The sequence below is a fragment of the Pongo pygmaeus genome, chromosome 18, assembly GCF_028885625.2.
Source record: "Pongo pygmaeus isolate AG05252 chromosome 18, NHGRI_mPonPyg2-v2.0_pri, whole genome shotgun sequence".
In the NCBI taxonomy this organism is placed as follows: Eukaryota; Metazoa; Chordata; class Mammalia; order Primates; family Hominidae; genus Pongo; species Pongo pygmaeus.
The window spans coordinates 3,139,748-3,156,402 of record NC_072391.2 but is presented as its reverse complement, the minus strand read 5'-3'; the positions used below and the strand labels follow the sequence as shown (position 1 = coordinate 3,156,402).

Below are 16,655 nucleotides of genomic sequence, written 5' to 3'. Positions count from 1 at the left end.
CGACTTCCGCCCCGTCCACCCTGAGCCAGGACCGGGAAGGCACTCCTTCTTCAGCATAACGAGGCCCACGATCCTCCTCCCCTTCAACCCCCGCCTTCTACAGGACTCCACCCACCCACCCATCTGTCTGTGTTCTCGGTCCTTCTCTGCATTCCAGGCAGCTCCACCAAAGTCTGCGTGCAACGCCCTTCATTTGCATGGACACACGCAACCCTCGGCGCCTGTATGGTCATTAACATGCTCCTCCCACCGCGGAAGAGCTTTCGAGGCCCGTACCAAAGTAGATCCTTTATTCAAAATCTGTGGGGGTCTTTTTGACCGTTTTTGTTGACCTGTGACCTCTCACTGAGGACGGTAGTCCAGGACCACCCCCAGAGGGGTTCAAAGACCTCTGAAACCAGAGACCACCCCCACATAAAGGTCCACGAAGAGGGCCTGGATCATCTGGACCCCCACGGTCAGGCCAAGTCCCAGATAATAGCACCAGATATTTCCTGTCCGACTTCTGGTCTCCCCAAGACGACCAGAGGCCGAGCTGCCCCTAAACAGGCGCAAGACCAAGGTAGGGCGCAGCACAGCATCTCAGGTGTCTATCTCGCTGGTGGCGAGTCCAGCGGACCCTCGGGGCCCAGAGTCAGAGAGCGGAGATGAGCGAGCGCAGGGAGCTCTGGCTGGAGGCACTCAGAGGCCGGTAGCCCGCGGCAGAACCCTCAGCCTGGGGGTCCCCGGGGGAGCAGGGCAAGGCCACCCCTCGGGGCTGTCGGTGCCACACAGCCCAGCTTCTCCTGGGGCCCCTGGAAGGCCCCAGCGCCGGGGGCCCTTTTCCCGGAGCCAGCAGACAGCTCCTAGAGAGGGAGCAGACATCAGCCGAGCCCGTCCAATGCCGCTGCAGCGTCCTGCTCTACCTGCGATCCCGCGCGCGATCCTGTGCGTGGACCCAAAGCCTCTCTCCCTTAAGAACCCAGGAGTTCCTTCCTAGCTCTGTTCCCTTCTGGGGCTCCAGCTCCCCACCATGGGTCCGCCCTCAGGCCCTGCCCCAGCGCCCCGCACCGTCGGCGCAGCGGACGCAGCAGCCCCAGGAGCAGCAGCAGCAGCACCGAGACAGCCGTCACCGTCGAGAAGACCCGGGCTGCGGGCACACGGCTGCGGTGAGGATGGGCGCGAGGGGGCGGCTCCCTGACTCACTCCCGTCCCGCGCGCCCGCCTCACCCCCCATCGCGGCCGGCGGAACCCCAGGCCAGGGGCTGCAGCTCACGTTGGCCCCGTCGAGGGGCGCCGCGGGGGTCTGGGCCGAGCCCTCGGGGGCCTCTGGGTCCTCAGCGGCGTCGTGCAGCCCTGCGGAGAGGGGCGTGAGGCGGGGTGGGGAGAGCGGGGTGGGAACAGCGGGCAGGGCGCGCCGAGCTGGGGCTCACCGCGGTAGGTGAGCGCGAAGCCTTGCGCGTGGCCGCGCGCGTCGCTTCGGAAGGTGAGCAGCAGCGCGGCGGTGCCCAGGCGCAGCGGCCCCGGCGGCGGTGGGCGGGCGCCATCGAAGGCGCGGAGCAGGCTGCCCGAAGCCGCGTCGCGCAGTTCCAGCCGGTCGCGCGGGTCGGCCAGCTCGAAGAGGCGGAAGGTGAGCTCCAGAGCGGCGGCTGGCGGGCCCAGGGCCCAGCTGCAGTTCCGGTCCGGCCCGTACTCGTCCGGGAAGTCCGGGGAGTAGATGACGCCCTGAGGCGCCGTCCAGTTCCCCTGGCAGGAGCCCACGGACACTGCGGGCGGGGCCGGCAGTCAGGACCCTGAGGACCACGACACGGCGGCTCCCCTGCCCGGCCAGGCCCCACCTCGAGGCCCGCCCAGGCCCCTGGTCCCCGCCCACTCCTCACCTTCATAGACGCCCAGCCGCCCATCGCCGCCACACAGCTGTCCAGGGTGGCCGAAACAGATCTGGTCACAGTCGGTGGCGGGGGCCAGGCGTCCCCGGGCCAGGTCGCTTTCAGAGCCACAGAAGCAGGCGTAACCGGCCTCCACGCCCGCCAGCTGGGAGCACAGACTGGGTGACCCCAGGGCAGGGGCTGGGGTAGGGGTGAAGTGGTGGGGGCCTGGGGTCGGGGTGGGAATCGGGCTGGAGGCTCAGAAACCGGTGGCTGGGTTTGGCAACCGAGTGTTGGGAGTTGAGTGGGGTCTTTAGGTCCAGGTCAGGGGTCACTGGTCTGGGCCCGTGAGCAGTACCTGGTACCCCTTCATGCGGCAGAACCGTAGGCACACCTGGACCGTGAGCTTCGTGGAGGTGCCGCTGGGGCCGCTGAGGGCTGGGGGTGCCCCTGAGTCCACAAAGCATCCCAGGTAGCCTGGCACTGAGGGGGCAGAGTCAGACTTCCGTGACTCCAAAAACAACCCTCCTCCCAGATGCAGCAGCGTTCCCACCTCTGTCCACCCGCGCTACTCACTGTGACAGGAGGGGATGTCGCAATAGCGCCAGTAGATGCCCTCCTCTGTCTCAGCCACGTAGCACCACGGCTGCACGTCACCGTCTGGGTTACTGCGGGTGGGAGGGAGGTGGTGGGGGTCCCACCACCCCAAGAATAGCAAACCCAGGCCCGGCCCCGCAGCCTATGCTCAAAGTGGCCTTCGAGGCTCTGTACCTGTGAGCGGCTGTGCTCCCTGCTGTCCACCCACAAACTCCAGTTTTGTCTACGCAGAGCTCTGTCTGATGAAGGAACTGGACGTCGACTTCCGAGTGGACAGCAGGAAGTCATTAAAGGGGACTTGAGAGCTGTTTTTAGGTTTCAGCTGTTGCTAGACTTGACTCCATATATGAGGATTTTGAGGCCATCTGTAGTCTTCACCCCCACCCGGCATGGACCTCAGCCACTTCCGTCCCTCAAACCCCACATTTTTTTTTTTTTTTTTTTTTTGAGACGGAGTCTCGCTCTGTCACCCAGGTTAGAGTGCGGTGGTGTGATCTCTGCTCACTGCAAGCTCCGCCTCCCGGGTTCAAGCGATTCTCCTGCCTCAGCCTCCTGAGTAGCTGGGATTACAGGCGCCCGCCACCATGCCCCGCTAATTTTTTGTATTTTTAGTAGAAATGGGGTTTCACCATGGTAGCCAGGCTGGTCTCGAACTCCTGACCTCAGATGATCCGCCTGCCTTGGCCTCCCAAAGTGCTGGGATTACAGGCTGAGCCACCGCGCCTGGCCTCCAACCCCACTTAAAAGCAGAAGTGAGCTCCTGAGCTTTGCGGCTCTCCTTCCGCTGGGTCCATCCTGCCTCAGACCGTAGCTGTGGCTCTGAACCCCAAAACAAGTTGTATGACAACAGTCCCACTCTGACAAGGCCCTGACCATTCGGCCCCCCCTCTGACCAGGCCCCGCCCATACGGGTCCTTTGAGTGCCCAGGTCCGTTTCTCTCCTGGCCCTGAACTGAGACTCTGCAGAAATTGTGCACCTGAGGAGGACCCCTTTTGCGCCAGGGTTCCGCGCGCCCCGCCCCGCCCCTCCCCGCCCCGCCCCGCCCTTCATTCTGGCCCCGCCCCCAGGTTCTCCAGGCGGCTGGGCTGCCAGTCGGCACCCCGCCGGCACAGAGGCCCCGCCTCGGGCCATCCCTGCAATGGTGAGCCCAGCCTCGCCCCCAGCGCAGGCCCCGCCCCTCACCGGCAGAAGTTGTGCGCGCCCAGCCCCCAGCGGCCCTGGGGGTCGCTGGCGCTGCTGTAGCTGTGTTGCTGCGTCTGGTCCCAGAAGAGGCACGGGCGGCCCGCCCCGCGCGGGCCAGTGCGGTTCTGATGGCCGCGGTAGTCAGCCCCATTCACCTGGAAGCATTCGGACAGGCCTGCACGGCAAAGGCGGGGCCTGGGGAGGTCCGGACCCACGCCGGGCATCCTCGCGCCCCTACGCCACCTCCCGCCTGGGTCCCCAGCCAGCGATCTCGCACCCGCCCCTGCGGGAGCCCTCGGGCTGCTCAGCTGCTCCGGCCACCTGCTCTGTCCCCCTCCCCAGCCTTGGGGGCCTGGCCCTGGGGGCGGAGGCCGAGGAGGGGTTGGTGAACACGGCCCGGCAGCCATGCCCGGACTTACCTGGACTGTGCAGGCTCCCAGCCGAGGCCCCACGCGGCTGCAGCAGCGGGAGGAAGAGGAGAAAGAGGAAGCCCTGCAGGGCTTGTGTCCCCATCGCTCTCAACCAAGGATAGGTCACCCTCGCCCGGACACGGCCCGGTCTGCCCCCGGGGTCGCTTCGGGGTCTCTCAGGAGACCTAGGGGGCGTTGTCCTCTGACAGTCTGCCCTCGTCCGACTCTGAGCCGCGCTTTCAGTCTGGGGTGGGTAAATCTCTCCTGGGGGTCTTTGCCTGCCAGGACCTTTGCCCCTGGAGGCGTCTCTCTGTCCCTGTCCCTACCCGGGTCTCTCCGGGGGGAATCTGGCCGGGGGCGTTCTCAGTCTCTGTCTCAGCGAGCTCTGGGCGGTGCCTCAGCCTCTACACCCGCCCCCTCCCACTGCGCCTAGCTCTCGGCGTCTCCCTCGCCGAGGTCTCCAACGCGCTGACTCCTGCCCCCCTCGCATCCCTCCGTGGGTCCCTCCCCCTGGGTCTCTCCCTCCCCCATGGGAGGCCGGGAAGCCCCGCCCAGCACTGGAGCGGAGGCAGCAGGTCCAGACGCCTCCCAGGCCCGCTCCCCCGACCCCGGGCGTCCCGCGCCTCCCGGCCCCCTCTCCCTCAGGTCGGTGCGGGTTCAAGTGGGAAGGTGCGGAGGGGGACAGGCGGGGCAAGCGGACGGAAGGCCCTTAAAATGGGAGATACAGAATCACCTCCCGTGGCCGCACGCGCCCCATGACACCCGGAATGTCCGAGTTACAAGCGCCCTCCTCCCAGTGCACGCACGCGCTCGCACTCTCTCCCATTCATTGCCAGGCGCTCACGCGCACACTTTCTTCGGATCCGCACGCCCCTCCCGCCCCTGGTCCAGATGCCGCTGGCTTGACGGAGGAAGCTCCACTCCCTGCTCCCGCGCCCACGAGACAGGCGGGAGTCGTGGACGCTCAGTCCGGGACAGGCAGGGGCAGCTGGTGTCTGGGGAGAAAGGCAGCTGCGCCCCAGGTCCCAGTCTGTCCCCTCCTCCTCCCCCTCCCCCACCCTTCCCTGGGACCCCCAGCCCAGGCTCTCCCGAGCCTTCACACTGCAGTGGAATTCCCCCAGCGGTGCCCCCCACCTGGCGGGGGAGGGGGAGGGGAGCAGGCCCAGGCAGGCGTGGGGGGAAATTCCCCGCCCCCTCCCCCTGGGCCCGACTCCTCCGAGTCCTCTGATCTCCCAGCGCCACCCGCCCGCTGCCCCCAGGGCTTGGGGGGAGGCCAGCGCAGGTGCGTGGGAGGGCGGAGGCGGGGGCCGGGGGAAGGAACTGGTGGGGGCCGGGCGCCCAGAGCGGCCCCGCCCCACCCAGACCAGACCTCTTTGCCCCTCAGTCCAGCCTGCCCAGCCCGCACCAGGCCCTCGCCAAGCTGTCGAGCCCAGGCCGACCTGTCCCCGCCCTGCAGCCCCCACACCGTCTCTGCCCCGGTGTCGATGGAGAAGAAAGATGGGGTTCAGGGAGGTTCTGCCAGGCCCAGGCACCCACTGCGGTGCTGGGACCCGCGAGGATCTTCCAGCTAGCGCCTCACGCGAGTGCGCTCTGGAGGAGGGGCGTGGGGCCGAGGTGGGGGCATTTGAAGGAGATGGACTTGCTGAGACTCTAGGCCAGGGTCCTGGTCGCCTCCTCCGGGAGCCCTCTCAGAGGCCAGGATGGCCCGGCTCACTGAGCTGGGGCCTGAGCTGGGGCCTCCAGCACCCGCTGGCTCCCTGGAACCCAACTGCACTTCCCGACGAGGGAGCATCCGGGACCACCTGTCTGCCCGGTTTCTCTTGGCGGGGGCTCAGTGAAGTCCTCCCAGGCTCCGGTCCACAGAGGATGTCCTAGGGGCAGGCCTGGGCAATGGCGGTGCGTGGGGAGCTTCACCCCCACAGCCACAGCCCTCTGAGGATGGGGCAAGGTGGCGACAGGGACAATTAAGGACTCTATGTGTGGAAAGGGGGCCGGGTTGGGACGCTGGTGGAGGAATCAGCCCCTTCCCTTGAGAGAGTGGGGTCTGAAAGAACTGTCCCTCTGTCCCTGGCACTGTGACACCCGGTTCGGTTGGCCCAGGCCTGTCTCCTCCAGAGGGGGCAGGGGGTGAGAGGAAGGGGGTGCTCAGTGCTGAGGCTGGGGCACTGAGATGGAGTGGGGTGGAGTATCCCTGCGGCAAACTTCAGTCTCAGGTCACTCATGGAAACTTCCAGAACTAAGAAGCCCACCCCCCACCACTTCTCGAGCATTTGGCACTCAGGGCTCTGCAAGCAGCGGCATGTCTGCCCTCCTGACGCCCTGCGAGGGGGGACAGGCTCATCTCCCCATTCTGCAGATGGGGCGCAGAGGTGGTAACTGGGTGACTCGTGGGCGTCACCAGCTATTAAGTGTTGGAACTGGGCTTCAAACTCCGCTTGGTCTGATTCATGCCTCCATCTCGCTTCCAGGGTCTCTGATTCTTCAGGGACCTCTGGGTACATAGAGATACTCTCTCACCTGCTCTGAGGGGCTCCTCACCCCTCGAATGTCGTTGCCGCCAGCTGACACTTTGGAAGCAGGATCTCCAGCAGCCCACTTCACAGACAGGTAGACTGAGGCCAGACTGGGGCAGGGGTCGGCCTGGGGTCCCTAGGGCCTGACAGGCTTGGCATGTCATCTCTGAGGGAAGCAGGTGCGCAGGTGCATATTGACCACATGGGGGCGGCAGAGAGAAAGGAGCCAAAGAGGTAGGTGCGGAAGCAACCCAGGGGCCAGCCTGGCCTTTCTCTCCTATGGAAGGTGGAACACGGGATTTGCCCTGCCGAAGTCGGGAGAAGGTGAGAAGTTGGGGGACCTGGGCAAGAGGAGGGACCAGGCCACTTTGCCCCAGTCAGCCCCCCAGGAAGGGGAGGAGCAGGCTCAGCCCTGCCCTTCTTAAGGCAGTGCAGGGTGGGTGTGTTTGAGCCCAGCCCTTTCCTGCCGGGAGCTCTGGGTCAGGGCCAGACCCGGTGCAGTCAGGACGCCTGGGTTCCACCTGGGGCTGCTCAGCTGCCCTTGGTCTTCTTGTTTTTTGTTTTTTGTTTTTTGTTTTTTTTTTGAGACGGAGTCTTGCTGTGTCTCCCAGGCTAGAATGCAGTGGTGTGATCTTGGCTCACTGCAACCTCTGCTTCCTGGGTTCAAGCGATTCTCCTGCCTCAGCCTCCCGAATAGCTGGTATTGCAGGTGGGTGCCACCACACCTGGCTAATTTTGGTATTTTTAGTAGAGACGGGGTTTTGCCATCTTGGCCAGGCTGGTCTCGAACTCCTGACCTCAGGTGATCCGCCCCCAACTCGGCCTACGAAAGTGCTAGGATTACAGGTGGGCGCCGCCACTCCTGGCTAATTTTTGTGTTTTTAGTAGAGACTTTTTTTTTTTTTTTTTGAGACAGAGTCTCTGTCTTGTCGCCCAGGCTGGCGTGCATTGGCGCCATCTTGGCTCACTGCAGTCTCGAGATGGGGTTTTGCCATGTTGGCCAGGTTGGTCTGGAACTCCTGACCTCAGGTGATCTGCCTCCCTCGGACTCCCATAGTGCTGGGATTACAGGCGTGAGCCACCTTGCCTGGCCCTTCCTTCCTTTTTCTCATCTCTCTGGTGGGGACAGTGTTCCATCTGGGGCCCACTCCTCATGGCAGAGGCACATCAGGGCCACCAAGGCAAAAGGAGGCCCCAGAAATCTGTGGGCAGGGGGTCCCCCTGGAGGCCGCTGGGGAGGCCCTGGGAGAGATGAACCAGGCCAGGCCTCACCTCCACACTCTGTCTTCAGGAGGGCGGTGGGTCAGTGGACCACCTCTCCTGGGTGACAGCTGGATGAGGAATGGGTGGGGTAGGGGTTCGTGGGCCCCTCTGAGACCCTGAGAGCAGCCCTGGGGGATCTTTCCGGGCCTTCCCAGGAGTTCAGAAAGAGGCCCCTGCTGAGGGGCCGCAAGTCCCAGTTGTGACCTCACCCATCCTCAGCAGCAATGATACTTAGTCCTGTCCCCCTTCCTGGGACAGCTGTGTTCCTCCTGCCTGCTTCCTAGCTGCACTCCCTACCTGTGTTTACTGATCCCAGTTCCTCCAGCTCCTGCACAAACACTAGACATTTCCCCACTTCCCCTACGTGAGGTGTGGCTAGCAGGGCAATAGCAGGAGTGACACCTCTCAGTACTCAAAGTCCGGTCCCTGAACCAGTGCCATTATTACTGGGGAGCTTGTTAGAAATGTGGCTCTTGGGCTGGGCACAGTGGCTCACGCCTGTAATCCCAGCACTTTGGGAGGGTGAGGCAGGCGGATCACCTAAGGTTGGGAGTTCAAGACCAGCCTGACCGACATGGAGAAACCTCATCTCTACTGAAAATACAAAATTAGCCGGACGTGGTGGTGCGCACCTGTAATCCCAGCTACTTAAGAGGCTGAGGCATGAGAATCGCTTGAACCCAGGAGGCAGAGGTTGTGGTGAGCAGAGATCGTGCCATTGCACTCCAGCCTGGACAACAAGAGTGAAACTCCGTCTCAAAGATGGATGGAAGGAAGGAAGGAAGGAAGGTAGGTAGGTAGGTTGGTTCGTTCTTGGCCGGGTGCAGTGGCTCACGCCTGTAATCCCAGCACTTTGGGAGGCCGAGGTGGGCAGAACATGAGGTCAGGAGTTTGAGACCAGCCTGGCCAACATGGTGAAACCCCGTCTCTACTAAAAATACAAACAGCTGGGTATGGTGGTGTACGCCTGTAATCCCAGCTACTCGGGAGGCTGAGGCAGGAGAATCTTTTGAACCCGGCAGGCAGAGGTTGCAGTGAGCCGAGATGGTGCCATTGCATTCCAACCTGGGTGACGAGCGAAACTCCGTCTCAAAGAAACGAAAATAAAAATAAATAAACAAATAATTAAATAGAGACAGAGTCTACCTATGTTGCCCAGGATGGTTTGGAACTCCTGAGCTCAAGTGATCCACCACCTTGGCCTCCCAAAGTGCTAGGATGACAGGTGTGAGCCACACCATATCGGGCTAGAACACTTTCACAGGATCCCTGGAAAGTCCCTGCCAGGTCTGGCCTGCCACAGCCTCAGCTTCTCTCTTCTCCATTCACCAACTGAGCGGAGGGGATACCTAGGGGAGGGTGGAAGGAGCTGAATCCCTGAGTAACCTGGTGGAAGGTGCCTGCCAACCAGAAGTCTCGGCACAAATCTCTGAATGACCGAAAAACAAACATCTGTGGGTTACGTCACCAAGACCCAGGGCTTGCCGGGTACGGCACCTGGCCCAGTCCCTCCTCCCTTGCGCATCCCACTCTTTTCTTCTGTGTTGCCTTCCTTGGTTGTGGAAGCCTCGCTCTAACTGCCTTCATCTTCACATGGTGTTCTTCCTGTGTGCAGCTCTGTGTCCAAATTCCACCCCTGCCCCCGTCACCTTTTCTTTCTTTTCTTTCTTTCTTTTTTTTTTTTTGAGATGGGGTCTTGCTCTGTCGCCCAGGCTGGAATGCAGTGGTGTGATCATGGCTCACTGCAGCCTCAGTCTCCTGGCCTCAAGCGATTCTCCCACCTCAGCCTTCCAAGCAGCCAGGACCAAAGGGGCGTGCTGCCACATTCAGCTAATTTTTTTTTTTTTTTTTTTTTTGAGATGTAGAATCGCTCTGTCGCCCAGGCTGGAATGCAGCGGCATGATCTTGGCTCACTGCGACCTCCACCTCCCAGGTTCAAACACTTCTCTGCCTCAGCCTCCCGAGTAGGTGGGATTACAGGCATGTGCCACCACACCCGGCTAATTTTTGTATTTTTAGTAGGGACAGAGTTTCACCATCTTGGCCAGGCTGGTCTTAAACTCCTGACCTCGTGATCCACCCACCTTGGCCTCCCAAAGTGCTGGGATTACAGGTGTGAGCCACTGCGCCTGGCCAGCTTATTTATTTATTTATTTTTGAGACGGAGTTTCACTCTTGTTGGCCAGTCTGGAGTGCAATGGCGTGATCTCTGCTCACTGCAACCTCTACCTCTTGGGTTCAAGAGATTCTCCTGCCTCAGCCTCCTGAGTAGCTGGAATTACAGGCGTCTACCACCACACCTCGCTACTTTTCTGTATTTTTAGTAGAGATGGGGTTTTACCATATTGGCCAGGCTGGTCTCGAACTCCTGACAGGTGATCCACCCACCTCGGCCTCCCAGAGTGCTGGGATTACAGGCATGAGCCACCGCGCCCGGCCTTATTTTTTTATTTTATTCAGTTAATTTATTTATTTTTGAGACAGAGTCTTGCACTATGGCCCGAGCTGGAGCACAGTGGTGTGATCTGGGCTCACTGCAACCTCCGCCTCCCGGGTCCAAGCAGTTCTCCTGCCTCAGCCTCCAAAGTTTCTGGGATTACAGGCGTCTACCACCACGCCCAGCTAATTTTTTGTAGTTTTAGTAGAGATGGTGTTTCACTATGTTGGGCAGGCTGGTCTCAAACTCCTGACCTTGTGATCCACCCACCTCGTCCTCCCAAAGTGCTGGGATTACAGGCTTGAGCCACTGCACCTGGCCCCTATTTTTTAATTTTAAATGGAGTTTCGCTATGTTGCCCAGGCTGGTCTTGAACTCCTGGGCTCAAGCGATCCGCCCGCCTCAGCCTCCCAAAGTGCTGGGATTACAGGTGTGAGCCACCATACCTGGCCTCAACATGTGAATTTTATTTATTTATTTATATATATGTATATATATATTTTGAGACAGAGTCTCGCTCTGTCACCCGGGCTGAAGTGCAATGGCGCCATCTGGGCTCACTGCAACCTCCGCCTCCTGGGTTCAAGTGATTCTCCTGCCTCAGCCTCCCGAGAAGCTGGGATCACAGGTACCCGCCACCACATCCGTCTAGTTTTTGTATTTTTAGTAGAGACGGGGTTTCGCCATGTTGGGCAGGCTGGTCTCCAACTCCCGACCTCAGGTCATCCACCTGCCTTGGCCTCCCAAAATGCTGGGGTTACAGGTGTGAGCCACTGCACCTTGCCTCAACATGTGAATTTTAGAGGACACAACTTAATGTGTAACATCTCTTAACAATCTCTTGTCTCTTTTCCGCCCTGGCTGGCACCTCCTGCTCTTGCCTGGACAACTGCTCACCCGATTGACGTCTAACTTCTCACACTCACCCTCTGCCATCCTTGCCAGCAACCAGTCTTTTCTCTGGTAATTAAACACTGAACTATCAGATACATGACTGGAGAGTCATTAAACATTAAATCAGATTGTGTCTCTGGTCTGATAAGAATCCTCTGGAAACTGGCCAGGCTCAGTGGCTCACGCCTGTAACCCCAGCACTTTGGGAGGCCGAGGTGGGTGGATCACTTGAGGTCAGGAGTTCGAGACCAGCCTGGCCAACATGGTGAAACACCATCTCTACTAAAAATGCGAAAATTAGCTGGACGTGGTGACACACGCCTGTAATCCCATCTACTTAAGAGGCTGAGGCAAAAGAATCGCTTGACCCTGGGAGGCGGAGGTTGCAGTGAGCCGAGATCGCACCACTGCACTCCAGGCTGGGTGAGGGAGCAGGGGGGAAAAAAATGCTCTGGAAGCTCTCAGAACACTTCAAGGTGCTGCCTGGGCTGGCTCAGGCCTCCCTCCCTGACCTCACCCCCACCACATCCCCCACACCCCAGTGTGATCTCCTCCTGGTTCCCCAGGTCTGGTCCTTTCTCCGCTCTGGGCTGCTGTACTGCGGTTCCCTCGGCCTGATGTGCTTCTCCCTACACCTTCACTTAATAAATTCATGCTGCGGAGCTCAGAGCTGCCTCCTCTGAGAAGCCTTCCTTGATTTCCACCCCTCCAGGCTGCCGTCTGCCCCACCCGCCATTGCCTCCTGAGCTGCCTGGTTCCTTTGCGCCTCCCCCACCACCTGGGGAATGGGTGACAGTGGGACACAGCAGGGGGCGAGATGCCCAAAGCCAGGCTTATTCCAGTGGGATGGGGTCACTTGCTGCCGGCTTGTCCTAGATGCTCTGGTCACCAGCGTGGGCAGAGCCAGGGAGGGGCCCTGATTTGGAAACTCAGAGTTCAACTCAGCCCTTGAGCTCCTGGGTGGATGTGAAGGGGTTTTCCCATGGGGACGCTGGATGACTGGCCGTCACCCCAGTGGCTTGGTCTGCAGGACCCGCCCTTCTCAGATGAGGACCCCAAGGCTGGCAGGGCCTGGGAGTGCCCAGGGCTGGCTGGCTTCATTTGGGCCCCAGGCCAGCTGGCTCAGAATGGCTTCTGGGGCGCTAGCAGCCTCGGCCTCCAAAATGTCTGCATGAGTTACTGGAAGCTGCCCTGCCCTGGCTGGGCTGGGGCTCTGTCTGAATGCAGGAGTCTGTCTCTCTGTCTGTCTGTCCGAACAGCTCACTGTGTTCTTGTGCAGGGGCAGGAAGGGGCCCACACGGGCAGCTCCAGGGGCTGGGGGCGGGTGAGCCAAGCCCTTTCTTCCTGTTCCTCCCGCTCAGGTTGAGGCTTCACTTTCCATGGAGAGAGGCCCCTTCCTGCACCCTGGGGTGGGCGGCTGTCCACAGATAGGCCAGGCCTGGTCAGTGGTACACGGCCTGAGCGGAGTGTGGGGGCACGGCACCACTGGAAGGTGAGAGACCAAGAGCCTTAGCTGGTCTGGGGGCTGGTGTGGGAGCGAGCAGAGCCAGTTCTGCCCTTCCCAACAAGTGAGGACGACCATGACCTGGTTCCTGGAAGGCGGAACAAGGAGGTGAGCCACCTGCCCAACCCCACCCACCCCTTCCTCCACTTGCTCCTCCCCCAGCACCATGGCAGATGGGGGGCTTCGCATGTCCCGGGGACCCTCATTGCCCTCAGAGTCCTGGCCACCCTCACCCTCCTGACTTTGACCTGCTGCTGCCTAAAAAGCAGTGCCCACCCTCCGGACTTTCAGCGGCTCCCCCCGCTCCCCGGCTCCCCCTGCCTCAGGCCTGCAGGCCTGGTGAGGGCTCGCTCACTGGCAGGGCTGGGGGTGTCCTGTCCCCAGGAGGGCCGCAGCTGGTCTCCACTCAGTCTGAATGAGGGGTGACTGGAAGCCCCCTCAGCGGGGTCCAGTCCCCCCAGCGCCTACCCCGCCATGCCCACCGCGAGGGCTTGAGGGGGGCAGTAGAAGGGCCCTCAGCTTTGGCTAGAAGGAGGACCCCCACCCCACATTGCTTCATAGAAGACAGGAGTGTTTGCCTTGAACATAACAAGTGCTCAGAACAACTGTTCCTGTCACCTGAGTGACAGTGAATCCAGGAGGGGAGGCCGGTGTAGACACAGGTGGGGCTCCTGCTCTGGCCCCACAGGTGTCAGGCGTGGAGGAGGGAGGGACTGGGCAGAAGCGGCCCCTCCCCGGCCTGGGGCCTGGGATCTTTCCGGGAGACACCGAGGGAGACAGCAGACGCCGCTCCTCCCCGCTGGGCGGCACCCCACTGCAGGGGTGGATGGGCACCTCAAAGGCAAGCTCAGGGGCTGGTGGGAGCAGGAACAGGTGAGGAGAGGGCTGGGCAGCACCGAGCAGGTGGGGGCCCTGGGTCCTGGCATTGCCATGCTGTCCTCAGGCCTCACAGGGGACACGGCTTGGTCCCCGGCCTACCCCCCGGGGGCCTTCCCACGACCCCCGCCTCCCCAGCAGATCTGTGAGGTCCAGGCAGGCCTCTTCTCAGGACCCCAGGAAGGGCCACTTGGGTACCCTACACAGCCCCCGAGGCTTCCTGCCTTAGACTGGGCAGTACAGGGGAGGGTGGGGCCCACAGGGACTTGTCTGGAACCACATGGCTGGCAGGGGCACAGCCCAGTGGGGTCCCTCCGAGCCAAGGCCCTTCCACAGGCGGGCCCCCAACACCGCCTCCCTGTGTGGCGCCCCTCCCAGGTCAGGGAGGGAGACTGGTGATTAGCGAGGGGTGGGCTGGGAGCTGTGGCGGGCGGGATGCTGAGGTGGCCCCAGGATCCCCCCTCGGTGTCTCTGTGCTCCGTGACACCCTCCCTGGAGTATGGCCCGCCTCTCCTGGGATTGGATTGCTCTGTGGCACCGGTGGAAGGACTTTACTTTTTTTCTTTTTACTTCTCCTGTGGTGTTGCAGTGACGGGATTTCTGCAGGTGTGACTGGGGTTTCTAATCAGAAGGGAGGTTGATCTGGCTGAGCCTGGCTAGCTCAGGTGCACCCTTAAAGAGGCTCGACGCCACGGAGCCGCCCCCTCCCGATGCCAAAGAAGCATATGGCCATCGGCTCCACAGCTGCGAGAAATAGATTCTGCACACGACGACGTGCGCTCAGGAGGGGACCTCGGGCCTCAGTTGAGATCCCAGCCCTGGCTGACATCTTGAGTGCAGCCTGTGAGACCCTGAGCAGAGGTTCAGCAGTCCCTTCCCCGGACTCCTGCCACACAGAAGCCATGAGGTAAGTGGGTGTTGTTTCGAGATGATAAATTTCTAGTGATTTGTTCTGCAGAAATTTTATGCTGGAGCGCAGAGGGGCTGGCAGGGTGGGGGGTGGTGAGGGGCGAGGCTCATTAGGCAGGGTGTGGACCCCCAAAGGCTACAATGACAGCCCGCTCAGGCCCAACGCCCTCCTTGTCAGTGGGGCCTGGTAGGCCGTGTGCACAAAGTGGCCGGGCTATGGTTAAGTGCCCCCAGCTGGGCCTATTCCTCTGGGGCTTCAGAATGGGGACAGGGTGATTGGTCTCCTTCCTGGGCAGCCGGATGTCTTCTGTTGGCCACGCAGGCTGGGAAGCAGAGCAGGGGGCTGGAGGCAGGAGGGCCGGTGGAACGGGTATCTGGAGGCAACCGTGGCTGGTGCTAGCAGCCTGAGGCCAGGGACTGTCATCCCGTCTGTCTCCAGAGAACCCTCTTGGGTTTGTCTGGCTTCTGGTCCTTGAACCAGGTAGTCGCACCTGATGCGAAAAACAGGGAGAGTACACCTGGGGTAGGTGTTATGTGCTTCGATTTGCATTTTTAGAGCCAGGAGCAGTGGCTCACACCTGTAATCCCACCACTTTGGGAGGCTGAGGCAGGTGGATCTTTTGAGCTCAGGAGTTTGAAACCAGCCTGGGCAACATAGACTCTGTCTTCACAAAAAATTAAAAAATTAGGCCATGGTTCATACCTGTTATCCCAGCACTTTGTGAGGTCGAGGCGGGCGGATCACATGAGGTCGGGAGTTTGAGACCAGCCAGACCAACATGGTGAAACCCTGTCTCTATGAAAAACAAAAACAAAAGAAAACAAAAAAAAACTACAGAATTAGCCAGGGGTGGTGGCACATGCCTGTAATCCCATCTACTTGGGAGGCTGAGGCAGGAGAATCGCTTGAACCTGGGAGGTGGAGGTTGCAGTGAGCCGAGATCGCACCACTGCACTCCAGCCTGGGCAACAAGAGTGAAACTCTGCTTCAAAAAAAAAACCAAAAATTAAAAAACTAGCCGGGTGTAGTGGTGCACACCTGTGGTCCCAGCTATTTGGGAGGCTGAGGTGGGAGGATTGCTTGAGCCCAGGAGTTCGAGGCTGCAGTGAGCCAAGGTCGCATCACTGCACTCCAGCCTGGTGACAGAGTGAGACTGTTTCAAAAAGGAGGCCAGGGAAAGTGTGCCTGGGCAGGCGTGTGTGCTGGGATGTGCGCTGAGGAAGCGCCCTGTTCTCGCTGAGCTATGATGGGGCCAGGTTTTGCAGAGGAACAATGCAGGCAGGGAGACAGGCTTGGAGACTGCTGTGGTCACACCTGCTAGTGGCTGGGCCCTGCATGAGTCAGGGGCTGAGGGATGGGAATGTTTATGAATACAGGGACCCATGAAAGGGTCTCCTTTGCTGTCCTAGTGCCTTCCCCGGATTCTCCAGATCCTCTCAGCATTACACTCTAGAGAAAGGGGCCCCATCAGCCCCTTTAGCACACAAGGGAAGGAAACAGACAGAGGGGCCGGGTGTGGTGGCTCACACCTGTCATCCCAGCACTTTGGGAGGTTAAGGGGGGCAGATTGCTTGAGCCCAGGAGTTAAAGACCAGCCTGGCCAATGTTTTGAAACCCTTCCTCTACTAAAAGTACAAAAATTAGCTGGGCGTTGGTAGTATACACCTGTAATCCCAGCTATTCAGGAGGCTGAGGCAAGATAATTGCTTGAACCCAGGAGGTGGAGGTTGCAGTGAGCCAAGATCACACCACTGAACTCCAACCTGGGCAGCAGAGTGAGACTGTCTCAAAAAAAATAAAACTAAAAAAAATAAAAACAGGCAGAGGAGAGGAACTGCTAATGGGGAAGGGGATGCCTTTCAGGGTGATGATAATGTTCTGGAATGAGATAGTTGTGATGGATGCACAACCCTGTGAACTTATTAAAAGCCACTGATGGGCTGGGCGCGGTGGCTCACACCTGTCATCCCAGCACTTTGGGAGGCCGAGGCGGGCAGATTATCAGGTCAAGAGATCAAGACCATCCTGGCCAACATGGTGAAACCCCGTCTCTACTAAGAATACAAAAATTAGCTGGACATGGTGGCGTGCGCCTGTAGTCCCAGCTACTCGGGAGGCTGAGGCAGGGGAATCGCTTGAACCAGGGAGGTGGAGGTTGCAGTGAGCTAACACCATTGCATTCCAGCCTGGGCGACAGAGCGAGACTCCATCTTAAAAAAAA

The 16,655-nt window shown here is 60.5% G+C and overlaps 1 protein-coding gene across 6 annotated transcripts; it reads right to left on the bottom strand.

The window, feature by feature from the left end:
* Window positions 1-133: 133 nt before the first annotated feature.
* Window positions 134-4,493, bottom strand: KREMEN2 (kringle containing transmembrane protein 2). 6 transcript variants are annotated; one of them, XM_054452949.1, is made up of 9 exons: window positions 4,047-4,493; window positions 3,628-3,802; window positions 2,424-2,515; window positions 2,206-2,330; window positions 1,860-2,013; window positions 1,413-1,745; window positions 1,210-1,335; window positions 1,051-1,129; window positions 134-845 (listed from the first exon to the last, which is right to left on the bottom strand). In XM_054452949.1, the coding sequence occupies exons 1-9, from the start codon at window positions 4,138-4,140 to the stop codon at window positions 635-637; spliced, it is 1,389 nt and encodes a 462-aa protein (XP_054308924.1). In that variant the 5' UTR covers window positions 4,141-4,493; the 3' UTR covers window positions 134-634. The 6 variants fall into 6 exon arrangements, with proteins under 6 accessions (XP_054308924.1, XP_054308926.1, XP_054308925.1 ...); XM_054452951.1 differs by having other exon boundaries at window positions 1,860-1,896; window positions 4,047-4,487; XM_054452950.1 differs by having other exon boundaries at window positions 2,242-2,330; window positions 4,047-4,487.
* Window positions 4,494-16,655: the final 12,162 nt, after the last annotated feature.